This window comes from Lasioglossum baleicum, chromosome 13 (assembly GCF_051020765.1).
Source record: "Lasioglossum baleicum chromosome 13, iyLasBale1, whole genome shotgun sequence".
Lineage (NCBI taxonomy): Eukaryota > Metazoa > Arthropoda > Insecta > Hymenoptera > Halictidae > Lasioglossum > Lasioglossum baleicum.
In genome coordinates this window covers 668,736-683,769 of record NC_134941.1, presented here as the reverse complement: position 1 = coordinate 683,769, position 15,034 = coordinate 668,736, and the positions used below count along the sequence as shown (strand labels likewise).

General features: G+C 36.3%; 1 protein-coding gene across 6 annotated transcripts in view; it reads right to left on the bottom strand.

The window, feature by feature from the left end:
* Ipk1 (Inositol phosphate kinase 1) overlaps positions 1-15,034 on the bottom strand; it is a 188,046-nt gene that overhangs the window by 72,528 nt on the left and 100,484 nt on the right. For all 6 annotated transcript variants that reach the window (XM_076437248.1, XM_076437249.1, XM_076437252.1 and 3 more), the window contains exon 3: positions 9,659-9,863. In XM_076437248.1, coding sequence (XP_076293363.1) covers positions 9,659-9,863 — 205 coding nt within the window. The remainder of the gene's footprint in view (positions 1-9,658; positions 9,864-15,034) is intronic.

The following is a 15,034-nucleotide window of genomic DNA, read 5'->3' as shown; positions in this document are numbered from 1 at the left end:
AAATCCCCCCTCCCCACCATTTCAGTCCTAAAAAAATTAGACTGTATGATTGTACCCTTCATACCGAACAATTTTTGTATACAGATTTTTTTCGTAACTTCAGTGCGTCACAAGATATTTCCGTTATCTGATAAACGAAACACCCTGTGTACAGTGTACAGGGTGTCCCGCACAACTGGAACAGGCTGTACCTCCTAAACGGTCGGGAATAGAGGAAAATGTTATAAGAAAAAGTTGAACGGCATCAGACGGTGCATACTACGCAACTAATTGTATGCACTTTTGTGCATCAGTGCATCAGAAAAATGCAACTGCACTTTTTTAAAAAATGGATACCTACATTTTTGACTGCACCAATCGATGCAGTTTGTTGTGCTCTACATAAAAGTACTAACATACTTATGCCCTAAACTTATTCGTTAAGAAGTTATCGAAACTAAAATTTGACTGAATTATTTCGGTCTCGACAAGTGTTCCGGAGTACCTACGTTATGTTCCATTATAAATCAGAGAACTTTTAGCTTCGATAACTTCCTAACGAATAAGTTTAGGGCATAAGTACTTTTATGTAGAGCACAACAAACTGCATCGATCGGTGCAGTCAAAAATGTAGGTTTCTATTTTAAGAAAAAGTGCAGTTGCATTTTTCTGATGCACCTATGTCCAAAAGTGCCTAAAATTAGTAGCGTAGTATGCACCGTCTGATGCCATTCAACTTTTTCTTATAACATTTTCCTCTACTCCCGACCGTTTGGGAGGTACAGCCTGTTCCAGTTGCGTGGGACACCCTGTATTCCAGGTGGTCAAGATAAAAGCCCCACCCTGTACAAGCAGGTTGCATTCTTTTTCAAGAAAGTAAATTCTGCAATATTTCAACTTCAATTAAAAAGAAAATTATCGCTCTACCTGATTTCTATCGAAAGTTCTTTGATTTCGACACAAAACTGTGAGCCGGACAGAGAAAAGGAATCGACGAAAGAACAAAGAGATTTTAAGAAATTCCCTGAGGAAGCGGATTCTCACTGGTTCCCGAGTATCGCCCCTCGGCTGACAGATGCCGCCTGTCGGGATAATGCCCCCTGTAATCGAGTTCCACGAAATATTCGAATTTTACGAGCAGAACTAAAGTAGAACGGCTATCGCCCGGATGAGATTTCATCGGCATCGGTGCATGAGAAACCCTGGGCTGACGGAAAGTCACCGCGCCTGCAAACCTTGCATTTTTCTTTCAGAAGAAAAGGTGCAGTCAGCAGGTGGACGTGCAGGAAAAAAGGTCGAGCTACCTGAGCGGTCAACGAAAGTTGGATGGCTGTAAAGACTCGAAACTTGTTACCTTGGCCTAACACCTGTCGCGAACAATTAAGTTCATCGGCGGACATCTGCGCCTATGCATAGCGCTTGAATAAACTCTCGCACGGTGCGGTGGTGGGTACGGTAGTGCAGATCCAAGAATTTAGTGACATTTTACTAAAAGATCAATCCTCTCGTACCTATATCTGGGTGTGAATGGCTATCACTTCCTACACACAGTCCCATAAGTAAACTGCGAATTTTATGCGTGTATGACGAAAAAGGGTACGTACAATTTAAAACAGTGGACATGTCATAAATATTTAAGGACATCAATGTGTTAGCTTCAGCTTAATAGGATCATTCAAGGAAGAATACAATTTCTATTTGGCTCCTATCTCCTGCAATCAATGCAAACATTTTTTTATTTTGCATAAAGATCCGCAGTCTACTCATAAGTATTCGAACGCCCTTTAAAACAAAATAACTTTTTTATGATTCTATCAAACGAAGCATTCGTTTACTACATGATCTGGAAAAAAGATTTTCCAAAAATTACAATTGATCGGGTTACACGCAAACATAGAAAAGCATTTTTAAAACCTTTTTATTTGGACCCTTAATGAGAATTTAAAATACAGTGGTACCTCTCGGTCATACGTCTGCTTTGGAGTACGTCCAATTCAGAGTACGACTTCTGTTCGGTATACGACATAAACTTTTTGTGTAAATTTTGCGTCATTTTAAAATAATTATCTCAGAGGAGAAATTAAATTAATAATCAATTATATTCGACATTGATGTATTATTAACTGACTGATCATACGAGTAAGGACAGTCAAACCAGCTGAGCCTAGTGGAAAGCGACAAAAGACGGAAAAAGAAAAAACACCAGAATGACAGTTTTTATTGCAAGGGGGCTCTTCTTCCACAAAATAAAATATCGTTTGTTTCTTTTTGTATTTTAGCATTAAGCAGAGTTTAAATTTACAAATCTATCATAAAATCCCATTTTTTTTATTTGTGTGTTTAAATTATTTTACAATCCCATTAATGTAGGTATAATATCTTTTACATGAGAACTGAGAACAGATTAATCGTTTTTACATTACTTCGTATAGGAAAGGTTGGTTTGGTACGCATACGTCCTATTCGGTATAATTATAAGATAAAATCGGTATAAGAGGTACCACTGTATATGTTTTGTAGATCTATGTTAGTTATCCACATTCCGGAAATTTCATCAAAATCGAATTGTGTGGATTTTAAGCAGAAACTGATCGAAAGTCGTGAAAAACTATTATACGATTTTCACCGTTTTATGTACCATGTTTTTATTAGCTCGCTTTCTTGTCTGTCTGTTTGTCTGTTTGTTCGGTACAAATTTTGCAATTGACTTTAAAGTAATTTAACCGCTTGTAGTTTGTCTGTCTGTCGATCGATTTCGATGAAATTTTTAGATCTACGAAATATATATTTTACATTTTCATTAAGGGCCCAAATAAAACAGTTTTAAAAATTGCATTTTTTATTTTCGCATGCAACGAAGATCATTTTTGCACATCATTTAGTAAAGCAATGCTTTTAATTGCTTACAAAATATGAGGTCGTTTGGTACAATTATAAAAAAGTTATTCTGTTTTAAAGGGCGTACGAATACTTATGAGGCTGACTGTATACTGGCTATGAATGGCTTCGAACCTATTACTTCCTACGTACATACATATGTATACAGAGTGTTCCCTCTAACGCGATGCACGATTTTTCACCCACTTGTAGCCATCTGACAGAAAAAGTTTAGAATAACAGTTGCAGGGTATGGAATGCATTTTTAGATCAATCAATAATAAAAATTTCGAAGACAGTATGCTTCCGTGGCGAAATCGAGGTTGCCTTGGGTTTTACGAATAGGAACACATGTTTTTTTTAATTTTTACGATATTTAGAGGACATCCAGACGAATTAAAATATTTTTACTAACATATTACTCGCTTTACAGTAGTGGAAATGTGAAATATATTTAGCTTTAGTAACCTCTTCGATATCAGATAATGTTTACACTATCTTAAAGTCGAATACGACTAAGAGTTAAATATTTCACATTTTCACTACTGCAAATCGATTAATGTGTTCGTAAAAATATCATGTAATATGTGCAGAATCTCTGCTTTAAAGGAAAAATGAAAATTGTGCATTTTTTAAGCATATTTTCAGAAATACCTGGTATGTACTTATATCGAAATGTTAATGAAATTGAAAAAACAAAAGGAGTGCCTTGAAGAGAAAGAAACGCTTTTTCTATTGCTTTTTAGCACAAGATTCTACGATAATTTTTTCGCTTTCTGCAGCCAGTTAAAGTTAAAAAGCCCATATTTACTTCAATGTTGAATAACTCGAATAAAAAAATCGCACAATATTCAACAACCACACAATTTACACAGGAAGGATAGCCTTTCTAAATAATATTAACGCGATTTATGAAAAAAATTTGTTGCTGCCCGTGTGATGTTCCAAAGTTGCACAAAATTTTTGTTAACCGTCAATGTTGTCTTCGTCTCGCTATAACTTTGTAAAAAACCAACATAGCAACAATTTGAAACAGAGCATCTGAAACTAGAAGTTAACAGGCTTTCAAACCATTGTTTAACGGTATCGATACAGCAATTTTTGACGGAGTTATGAACACGTAAAGTGGGTTCAATTTTTCGAGTTCGCAGAAGTGATCCCTTAATTCTTTTGAGGAGTGTATTTCAATGCTTACTATTTTATAACTTTATAGTTGAGGCACATATTTCTCATTTTGCATAAAGTCTGTTGATAGCAAATTATTTCCAATATTCCCTAGCCCTGCATTTTAGCTATAAAAAAGAATAAAAAGATTATAAAGTTTCAAAAGTGTCCGAATATTGATAATAGCAGTAACGTTAACCTTATAATATTATTAGATAAATTATGTAAATAAAGTTTATGCTCTTTTTAACTAGTGACAATACGACAACATTGTGCCTAGTCATATGTGTTGTTATTTCTAGCCCTGCATGTTAGGTATAAAAACGAATAAAAAGATTATGAAGTTTCAAAAGTGTCCGAATATTAATATCAGTACATAACGTTAAAATCAACTTAAAACTGTATCGTTTAACAAATCCGATAAATTATTTAAATAAAGTTGATGCTCTCGTTAACTAGTGACAATACGACAACATTGTACCTAGTGTAAGAGGTTGCCGCTGGTGGTATGTGTGAGGTGTGTGTGAGTGGTTGTTGATCGGTGCACGTTACCGCGACGACTGCTCGAGCCGTTTCGATGTTTGAGAAATAAAAGCGGGTCTTGAATTTCAGTTGTCAATCGACGACGATAAAATAAACATCATTTGATTTCCGTATATTTTCGCTTACAAACTTCAGAAGTGGGATTGATTGAACCAAAATTAAGTGATTTTACGTAATATTGACGTGCGACACTCGCCTTGAAAGTAACTATAGATAATACAATTTTTTTTTTCCGTGTACATCTGTGCGTGTGTGACATAATTCAGTGACGAAATGGTGAATCTAGCTGAATTGAAAGTTGTGCAGTTAAAGGAAATACTGCAGGAAATGGGACTGCCCACTACGGGAACAAAGGTTGAATTGATCAGTAGAATTCAGGAAGCAGACCCCACTGGTGAATGTGTAAACAATATCAGCATGCCGTCTCTGGAGGATGTGCAACAACCAAGTACATCTCAGGTACAACCAAGTACATCTCGGACCAACGTGACGGCTAACGATTATGAGTTTCTATTGAGAGAAAAACAACTTATGGAAAGAGAATTGAGATTAATTCAGAGGGAGAATGAACTGTTACGCGGTAGCGGTTCATCTCGATCCAGAAGTACTACAATTGACACAAAAATTGGCATCAAAGCGATAAGCGACTTGCTTGGTGATTTCGATGGTGTGAACGTTGTGTTCAAAAATTGGGAAAAGCAAGTTACGCTGCTGCGTACATCATACCACTTGGACGACAATGCTACCAAAATTTTAATTGGCACGCGACTGAGGGGACGAGCTCTTCGGTGGTTTCAATCCCGTCCAGAGCACATCGAAATGGATGCAACCCTATTACTGCAGGAAATGAAGAAGATGTTCGAGAAGAAAGAAACCAAACTAGAATTAAGAAGAAAATTTGAAGAGCGTGTTTGGAAACCGAACGAACCCTTTGCGGTATATTACCATGACAAAATTGTTTTGGGTAATTACATACCTGTGGGCGAAGAGGAGATGATCGAATATCTGGTTGATGGAATACCGGATCGGCAGATGCGGAACCAGGCGCGGATTCAGAATTTCCAGTCGACTAAGGATTTATGGGCGGCATTCGAGAGCATTGCATTGACCGACGGAAAGCAGCGGATGCATCGAGAATTGGTGGGCGGAAGCAAGACAGAAGTGCAAGAAAACCAACGACAGCATCAAATTAGATGGCTCACTGAAGGAGGTGAATCAAGATAAGTTAAGGTGTTACAACTGCAGCGGATACGGGCACATGGCTAAAGACTGCAAGGAGCCGCGGCGAGAGAAGGGTTCCTGCTTCCGATGCGGCGAAATGGGTCATAGGTATACGGACTGTAAAAGTAAGTCAGACAAACAACAAGTAGCGTGTGTAGATCATGTATCCGAACAGCGGGATGAATTTGTTAAATCTATCGGGTTAGAAATATGTGACACTGATGTACAGTCAAAATTACTATTAGATGCGTGAATTGATACGGGTAGCCCGATTAGTTTTGTGAAAGAAACTTTTGCACCGCGACATCTGATCAATTGCACGAGTGTTTCTGACAAGGCGTTCTGTGGCCTTAATGGTAGTAGATTGATTATTTTGGGATCTGTAGTAGTAAATATTGAGTTAGACAAAAAGGTAGAAAATGAAATATTTTTGTATGTAGTACCAGATGATACTATGACTGTTTCGGTAGTATTAGGTAGAGACGTGATGAGAAAATTCAACATGAAATTAATAGTACCATCGGCAGTTACTGTAGATGAAGCCATTTCAGAAATTTTAAATATAGACACTCAAGAGACGCGTGTTAGCAGTAGTGATAATTTATTAATTAATGGAGAAATACCTGAGTCGGATCAATTATGCGTTAAAAATATTTTTGCAGCAGAATATTTGCAGCCTGAGCGTCCAGAATTGCCAAAAATTAAAACTGAATTAAAAATAAATGTGACAGAATTGAAACCCTTTAGTTTTTCTCCGCGCAAACTTTCACATGCGGAACGAACCAGTTTACGAGAAATATTAGATAACCTACTAGCAAAAGAAGTAATTCGTGCAAGTGAATCAGAATACACATCACCTATTGTATTAGTTAAGAAAAAAACCGGTGAATATAGGATGTGTGTGGATTATAGAGTGCTGAATAAACAAATTGCGAGGGATAATTATCCAATTCCATTAATTGAGGACCAGTTGAATGTATTGAAGGGAAACGTTTATTTCAGTTTACTTGATTTGAAAGACGGTTTTTATCATATACCAGTTGCAGAAGAATCAATTAAGTATACCTCGTTTATTACGCATTTCGGTCAGTTCGAGTTTATAAAAATGCCTTTTGGCCTAAAACCGGCGCCAACAAAATTTCAGCGTTATATTAATCAGATATTTGACGAATTGATTAGGTCCGGTGATATAGTTGTATACATCGATGATATACTTATCGCTTCAGAGACGTTACAATATCATTTAAGCATTTTGAAACGTGTATTCAAACTAATGGTGGAGAATAGACTTAATTTGAGAATTGATAAATGCAAATTTTTATATACGAAGATTCAGTATCTCGGTTATATGGTTACAGCCGAAGGAATTAGTCCGACGGATAGCGGTATTGAGGCGGTATTAAGATTTCCGGTGCCTAAAACCATGCGTAATGTACAAAGTTTTATAGGTCTTTGTGCGTATTTTCGAAAGTTTATAGAAGGTTTTTCGATAATAGCTAAACCACTTTACGATTTGATGAAAAAGAATACTGATTTTAAATTCACGGAAGTCGAGTTGAATGCATTTGAAATATTAAAATCAAAATTAGTTACTGCACCTATATTGGCAATTACGATCCTCGTGATCTAACCGAGCTGCATTGTGATGCTAGCTCATTGGGTTTTGGTGCTGTGCTCATGCACAAGAAGAAGGATTTAAAATTACACCCAGTATTTTATTTCTCGAAGCGTACGACAGATGTTGAGAGTAGGTATCATAGTTTTGAACTTGAGACATTGGCAATTATTTATGCGCTTAAACGATTTCGGATCTATTTGCAAGAAATTCCGTTCAAGATAATTACAGATTGTAACTCTCTCAAGTTAACACTGCAGAAAAAAGATATGAACCCCCGAATTGCAAGATGGGCATTAGAACTAGCAACGTACGACTATACCGTAGAGCATAGGCCTGCTGATCGGATGAGACATGTAGATGCTCTTAGCAGAACAATAGGTATTTTAATAGTAGAAGATAGTCCGTTTGAATACAAATTGTCTGTTTCTCAGTTACAGGACAAAAAGATAAAAGAATTAGTTGATAAATTGAGTAAACAAGAGGATTCATTGTTTGAAATGCGGAACGGTATTATATATAGAAAAAGAAAGTCAGAGTTGCTATTTTATGTACCAGAAAATATGGAACGGAACATTATTTTTAAATATCATGACCAAATGGGTCATTTAGGCGTGGAAAAAACAGTCGATACGATATTGAAAAGCTATTGGTTTCCGAATATAAAATTAAAGGTACAAAATCATATAAAAAATTGCATGAAGTGTATAGTTTATTCTCCGCCAGTTGGGAAAAAGGAAGGTGTGTTACACGCGATTTCAAAGGGAAATGTTCCGTTTACGACTCTGCATATTGATCATTTTGGTCCGGTCGATGAGCAGCGTTTGATAAAGCGGCATGTATTCATAGTAATAGATGCGTTTACTAAATTTGTCAAATTGTATGCGACTAAAACGACTGCTAGTCGCGAGGTTGTAGCATGTTTAACCGAATATTTTAAAAATTATAGCAAACCGCAGTGCGTTGTATCCGATCGTGGAACGTGTTTCACCTCACAGGAGTTTAGTGAATTCCTAAGCAATAATAATGTGAAACACGTGTTGATAGCTACTGGTTCTCCACAAGCTAATGGACAAGTGGAAAGAGTGAATCGTGTATTAGCCCCTATGTTAAGCAAATTAGCCGACAATGATACTGGACAGTATTGGTATAAATATTATCAGATGTAGAATATTGTATCAATAATACTGTAAGCAAAAGTACTGGTGAAACTCCCAGTAGATTAATGTTCGGTGTGGACCAGCGAGGTCAAATTAATGATGAGATCAAAGAATATCTAAATAGTATAAGCAATGAAACAGGTCGAGATTTAGATGCCATGCGAACTAAAGCTGCTGATAAAATTGTTAAAGCTCAAAATTATAATACCAAGTACTTTAACAAAATACATAAGGAACCTCGCAAGTATCGAGAAGGAGACTATGTTATGATACGAAATTTTGATTCTACGGCGGGAAGTTCGAAAAAATTAATTCCACAATTTAAAGGACCGTATGTAATCAAGAAAGAGTTAAGAAATGATCGATACGTTGTAGCGGATATAGACGGGTTTCAAAATACACAAAAACGGTATCAGGGCGTATGGGAACCAAAGAACATGCGATCCTGGGTGGAAGCAAACATACCCAGCGTCGGTAGTATGTAAGATTATTAGATGTGTAAGTAATTATTCTGTTTGATGCATGTATTTTAGCCATCCTTGTTTTAGTTATATCCTATTTGACGTATACATATAATTTTAGCTATACTTGTTTGGGTTATATATTGCGTGTTAAGTTATGTTCAAGTTATATTAGAATTGATAATATGTATGTACAATGTTATGCGCATAGACCGAGGACGGTCTATTGTCAGGACGGCCGAGTTGTAAGAGGTTGCCGCTGGTGGTATGTGTGAGGTGTGTGTGAGTGGTTGTTGATCGGTGCACGTTACCGCGACGACTGCTCGAGCCGTTTCGATGTTTGAGAAATAAAAGCGGGTCTTGAATTTCAGTTGTCAATCGATGACGATAAAATAAACATCATTTGATTTCCGTATATTTTCGCTTACACTAGTCATATATGTTGTTATTTCGTTATAAACAAAATTCTAATGCGGCAAAATAAAAATTTGGTGGAATCGGATGTTACAGTTACGCATTGTAATCGCAAAGTATACATTAGAAATTATGGATAGCAGCGAGAAGAAAAAACCTTGAGAAAGGGAGGGTTCGGTTTTTATGTGGCTCCGTGTGAAAAATTTGGTGGGTGAAGGCTTTACCTGGGCGGTGCGTTTGAATGGCTTCCGAAAGTCTGGCAATGTCTTTCACGTCGCACCGGAGAATCTCAGGGATCTGCGTGTACCGGCCCAAAAAACAGGAAGCAACGCTCCTCACGAATCCCACTTCTCGCTCAGCCCGTTGTTTGCCGCCATCCGGTGGAACATCGTCCGGCAACGACTTCCGGAATCGAATTACCTTGTGCTCCTGAAACGCAGACGAACAAAAACGTAAGCGGAACGAAGAGAAGAAGCCGATTATGCGATAAGAATATTTATGATGTATTCTCTATCAAGTCGAACTGTCGGTGTTTATGCAGATGTTTCTTTCGGCCGAATGACTTATGAATAAAAGAGTTCAGAGAAAAGAGTCCTTGCGGAGAGAGAGAGAGAGAGAGAGAGAGAGAGAAAACATTGTGAGACCTAAATATAAACATTTTCAGAAGCTACTAAAATATTGTGTTTTCTAATTTCGAATTATTTACAAAATACATTCCTTTTTGTTCGTTGTTTTCTTTTTCAGCCGAACGACTTATGAATAAACAAGTTCAGAGAAGAGTCCCGGCGGAAAACATTGTGAGACCTAAATATAAACATTTTCAGGAGCTAGTAAAATATTTTCTAATTTCGAATTATTTACAAAATGTATTCTTTTTGTTCGTTGGTTTCTTTTCCAGCCGAACGACTTATAAATAAACGAATTTCGAGAAAAGTCCTTGCGCAAAACACTGCGTGAGCTAAATGTAAACATTTCCAGGAGCTACTAAAATATTGAGTTTTCTAATTTGTTCGTTATTTTTTTCGGTCGGACGACTGATAAATAAACGAAATTTAAAGTAGAGTCCTTGTAGAAAATATTTTGAGGGCTAAATATAAACATTTTCGGGAGCTAGTAAAATATTTTCTAATTTCGAATTACTTCGTGAAGTAATCTGAAGGTAAAACTTTAATTTTTGAAAATCAAGGTCATTTGAAGGTCATGTTTTTATTAATATCTGAATGTATTTTTCGATCAGTTACACGATGCAATAAAAAAAATGTAGTTATGTATCAAAAAAATCGATGACCTTGATAACTCCGAAAAAATGACCTTCGGAAAAAAATATTCGTGCCAGATATTTGGTCCATTGACACCATGCACATTACGCGATAAATATTTTTTGCATCACAATAACCTGAAGAGATATTTAGGTGTCCTTATTTGAACGGAACTCCCTGTATATTTGGTTGCTCTTTACTTTACTTTACTCTGACTTAAAATTTGTGTCATTCTCCTATAAATTATGATGTATTTGGTATGTAACCCAATAGATTTGTACCCGGGGCAGCTATAGATCAAAATTTCGATCCTGTAGGATCAATGGTTCAGAAGTTATACTTGCTTAAAGTTGAACAATCTACAGTGTTATTGACAGGTGAGGGCGCCGCTATATTGGTTTGTAGTGACGGTCGCGCGCCGCTTACCGAGTTGGTTGGTCATTAGGTCAGGGGTATGGGGGCAAGGACCGGCGGTTCTGCTCGCGGTTGTCACTACAAACCAATATGGCAGCGCCCTTACCTGTCAAAAACACTGCAGATTGCTCAACTTTAAGCAAGCATAACTCCTGAACCATTGATCCTACAGGATCGAAACTTCGATCTGCAGCCGCTCCGGGTACTAATCTACTGGATTACATGCCAAATACATAATCATTTATAGGAAAAAGGCACAACTTTTGAGTCCGGTAAAGTAAAGTTCACCCATATATTTTTTATAACAAATTTACCTAAAACATCAAAGACATCGTAACCTTTGCACGATTCAATTCTGGAAACTCTTAAGGTTGATATTTAAACTTAAATTGCGGCCAAAGTGATCCGAAGATGGCCGAGATTTGTCACAGAAAGTTAGATAAATATTGCACCATGCCAAAACGAGCAGTGCCAGACCGAAGCTTCTTAATACATTTAAGGTTTGCATTCATAAATAAAAAATGAGCAGAAAACAGAGATTTCCGATTAGCCTGCTTAATGTTTAACAACTTTAAAAAAAAATTCTTTTTTGCCAAATAAGCGCTGTACCTGTGGCAATCTATCCTCAAATTTTCAAACAAATTCGTTGGATAGTTTCGTTTTCACGAACTTTTTACCATTTGGCACCACTGTGCGGCGCGGCGCGGCGCACAGTGGTGCCAAATGGCCAAAAAGCGGAAAAAAATCTATAAAAACCAAACCATCCAACACATTTGCTTGAAAATTTGTGGAAAGCATGCCACAGGTACAACGGTTATGTGGCAAGAAAATAAATATTTATTTATTTATTAATTAATTTATTTTTTCATTAAATTTTTTTTTACTTGTTTTACTGTTCTCCGATTTTGATGAAATTTAAATATGTTATAGATTTCAACATTTTGAACAACTTTTTCCTTTTCCAATATAGGGGGGTCGCTTTTAGTTTTCGAGATACTCGCATTTTCGTATGCAGGAACTGACCAGGAGCCGTAAGAGCTGTGTACATACATATGTGTACATACCAAGATTTTCACCACTTTTAACCACTTATACCTCGTGTGTATGTTAATCAATTTCGATGAAATTTTCAGTATATATATATATAACTAAGATAGATCTACTAAACGTATATTTTAAATTTTCTATACGGGGACAAATAAAAAAAATTTTTAAACTGCCTTTTTTACGTAATTGCTATTCTTTCAAAAAAATTTTTGCACGTTATTTAGTAAACAACTGCATTTAATTGATCACAAAAAATCAGATCGTTTGGTAAAAGTTTAGAAAAGTTATTCCGTTTTAAAGAGCGTACACGGATACATGCGTCTGACTATAGTTAGAAAAAATTGGTCGCAGAGCCAGGTTTGCAGGAGTTCGCAGCCAAAACCTGGTTGGATATGTACTTGAAAGTGTGTTGCATTATTTGCAACAAGTTTTATCTTGGCGCTTTTTGGCGCAAACAAGTTATGTCAAATTGAACTTTAATTCTACTATTCAAAATAGCTCTTTTTCAATTTGTGTTTTAGATAAATAAATGACACTTACATTAATTAAAGCTACGTTAAATAAATCATCTATTATAAACACAATCAAATTATAATATTGTTCAAGTGTTATAATGTTTTAGATTCTTGTGGCTGCGTTTATACGTAGACGCATTTATAAGCCAAAATCGCAGGTTTCCTTTTTCCAAACTTTCATGTCATATTATTCCTAGAAATAAGTGATACTTATAAAAAATTTTTATTGGTTTAAATACTCCAACTATATAGTAAACGAAATTGCAATGAAAAATCTATGTACCCAACATTCGAAAAATTGATTTTTTTCCCTGCTCGCACCACTGTGCGGCGTAGCATACGGAGGGTTAACAACGATATACTGTCTTCAATAAAGTATTCTAATTACGAAAAGCATAAATGAAACAAACGATGTTAGTGAACGCGTAACATAAAACGTGTTTGGTCATCGACGTGCAATAAACTATTTTCAGATAATGGAAAGAAAAATTTGTTTGACACCGCGAATTGAGGTCACCAGAAACTGGTATAACGTAAAGCATCATTGAACATACAGTGACTCTTATTAATAGACTGCGGATTTGATGCATTCATGATAAAAATCGGCAGGTCTAATTTCTGACAATAAAAAAAGTTTGAAGAATTTAAATATACTACTATATTAGTTTTAACCTCTATTAAACATATTCCACAAGAAATTAAATATTTATTTCACTCCAGCTTGTTGCAATTCAAGTAGAAAGTTTTTATTTTGCATAAAGATCCGCTGTCTACTTATTAATATTAGGACGCTCTAGAAAAAACGATAACTTATTTAATATTGGACTATGCGGTTTGAACTTTTTTGAGAAGATAGAGCAATTAGTTTACTACAGGATGTGAAAAGAATTTTTTCCGAAAATTGCAATTGGTCGGAATTGTTGATAGTCCAGTCAATAAATGCTCATAAGGGGTGCGTAGAGGGAAATGGAAGGAACACAACTTTTAACTTTGGGACTTTGTTTGGACTAGCTAGGAGTTAAACATACTAAAAGTCCCTACTCCTAGGAGGTGAGCGGGGTGCAAGGGGGCACGTAGAAGGACCCCTTTTTCGGTTTTCCGCGTATATCTCGGAAACTATGAGTCCTAGAGATAAGACCATTCCATACAAAATTAAAGCTGACAAAATGTGCCACAGGATTGATTGGATTCAGTTTTTCGCTATCTCGCATAGTTTCCGAGATATCCGAGCTCAAAGTTCACGAATTGTGAAAAAGAAATTTTTGTCCTTATTTGACTAGCTAACTCTTCAGCACAATTCGTGAACTTAGAGCGCTGATATCTCGGAAACTATGCGTCCTACCGATAAGACCATTCTATACAAAATTAAAGCTAACAAAATGTGCCACAAGATTGATTCGATTCAGTTTTTCGCTACCTCGAATAATGTCCGAGATATCCGCGCTCAAAGTTCACTAATTGTCCTGAAGAGTTAGCTAGTCAAATAAGTGCAAATATTTCTTTTTCACAATTCATGAACTTTGAGCGCAGATATCTCGGAAACTATGCGTCCTAGCGATAAGACTATTCCATACAAAATTAAAGCTGACAACATGTGCCACAAAATTGATTGAATTCAGTTTTTCGCTATCTCGCATAGTTTCCGAGATATCCGCGCTCAAAGTTCACTAATTGTGAAAAAGAAATTTTTGCCTTATTTGCCTAGCTAACTCTTCAGCACAATTAGTGAACTTTGAGCGCGGATATCTCGGAAACTATGCGAGATAGCGAAAAACTGAATCCAATCAATCCTGTGGCACATTTTGTCAGCTTCAATTTTATATGGAATGGTCTTATCGCTAGGACGCATAGTTTCAGAGATATACGCGGAAAACCGAAAAAGGGGACTTTCTACGTGCCCCCCTGCACCCCGCTCACCTTCTAGGAGTGGGGACATTTGGTATGTTTACCTCCTCATTAGTCCAAACAAAGATTCAAAGTTAAAAATTGTGTTCCTTCCATTTCCCTCTACAACATTTCGTTGACTGGACTAATTGTAAGAGAAAATACTAAAAGTTGCATTTCACAACTTTTCTATGTGGGCCTATATTGAAAATTTAAATAATACATTTTGTAGATCTGTGTCCATTATATGCATTGTAAAAGTTTCATCGAAATCGCTTGATGCAGAAAAAAACGACAATCGTTGAAAGATGTGAAAATCCTTAGATTTATTGCAGTTAGAGACCGAAAATCGTGGAAAACTGCAAATTTTTTCCAACTTTAAACGTTTGTAGCTCGTTGCAACGTCGACCGATTTTGATGAAATTTTCAGAATATGTTTAATTCATACAGATCTGCGAAACGTTTTTTCTAAATTTTCCAT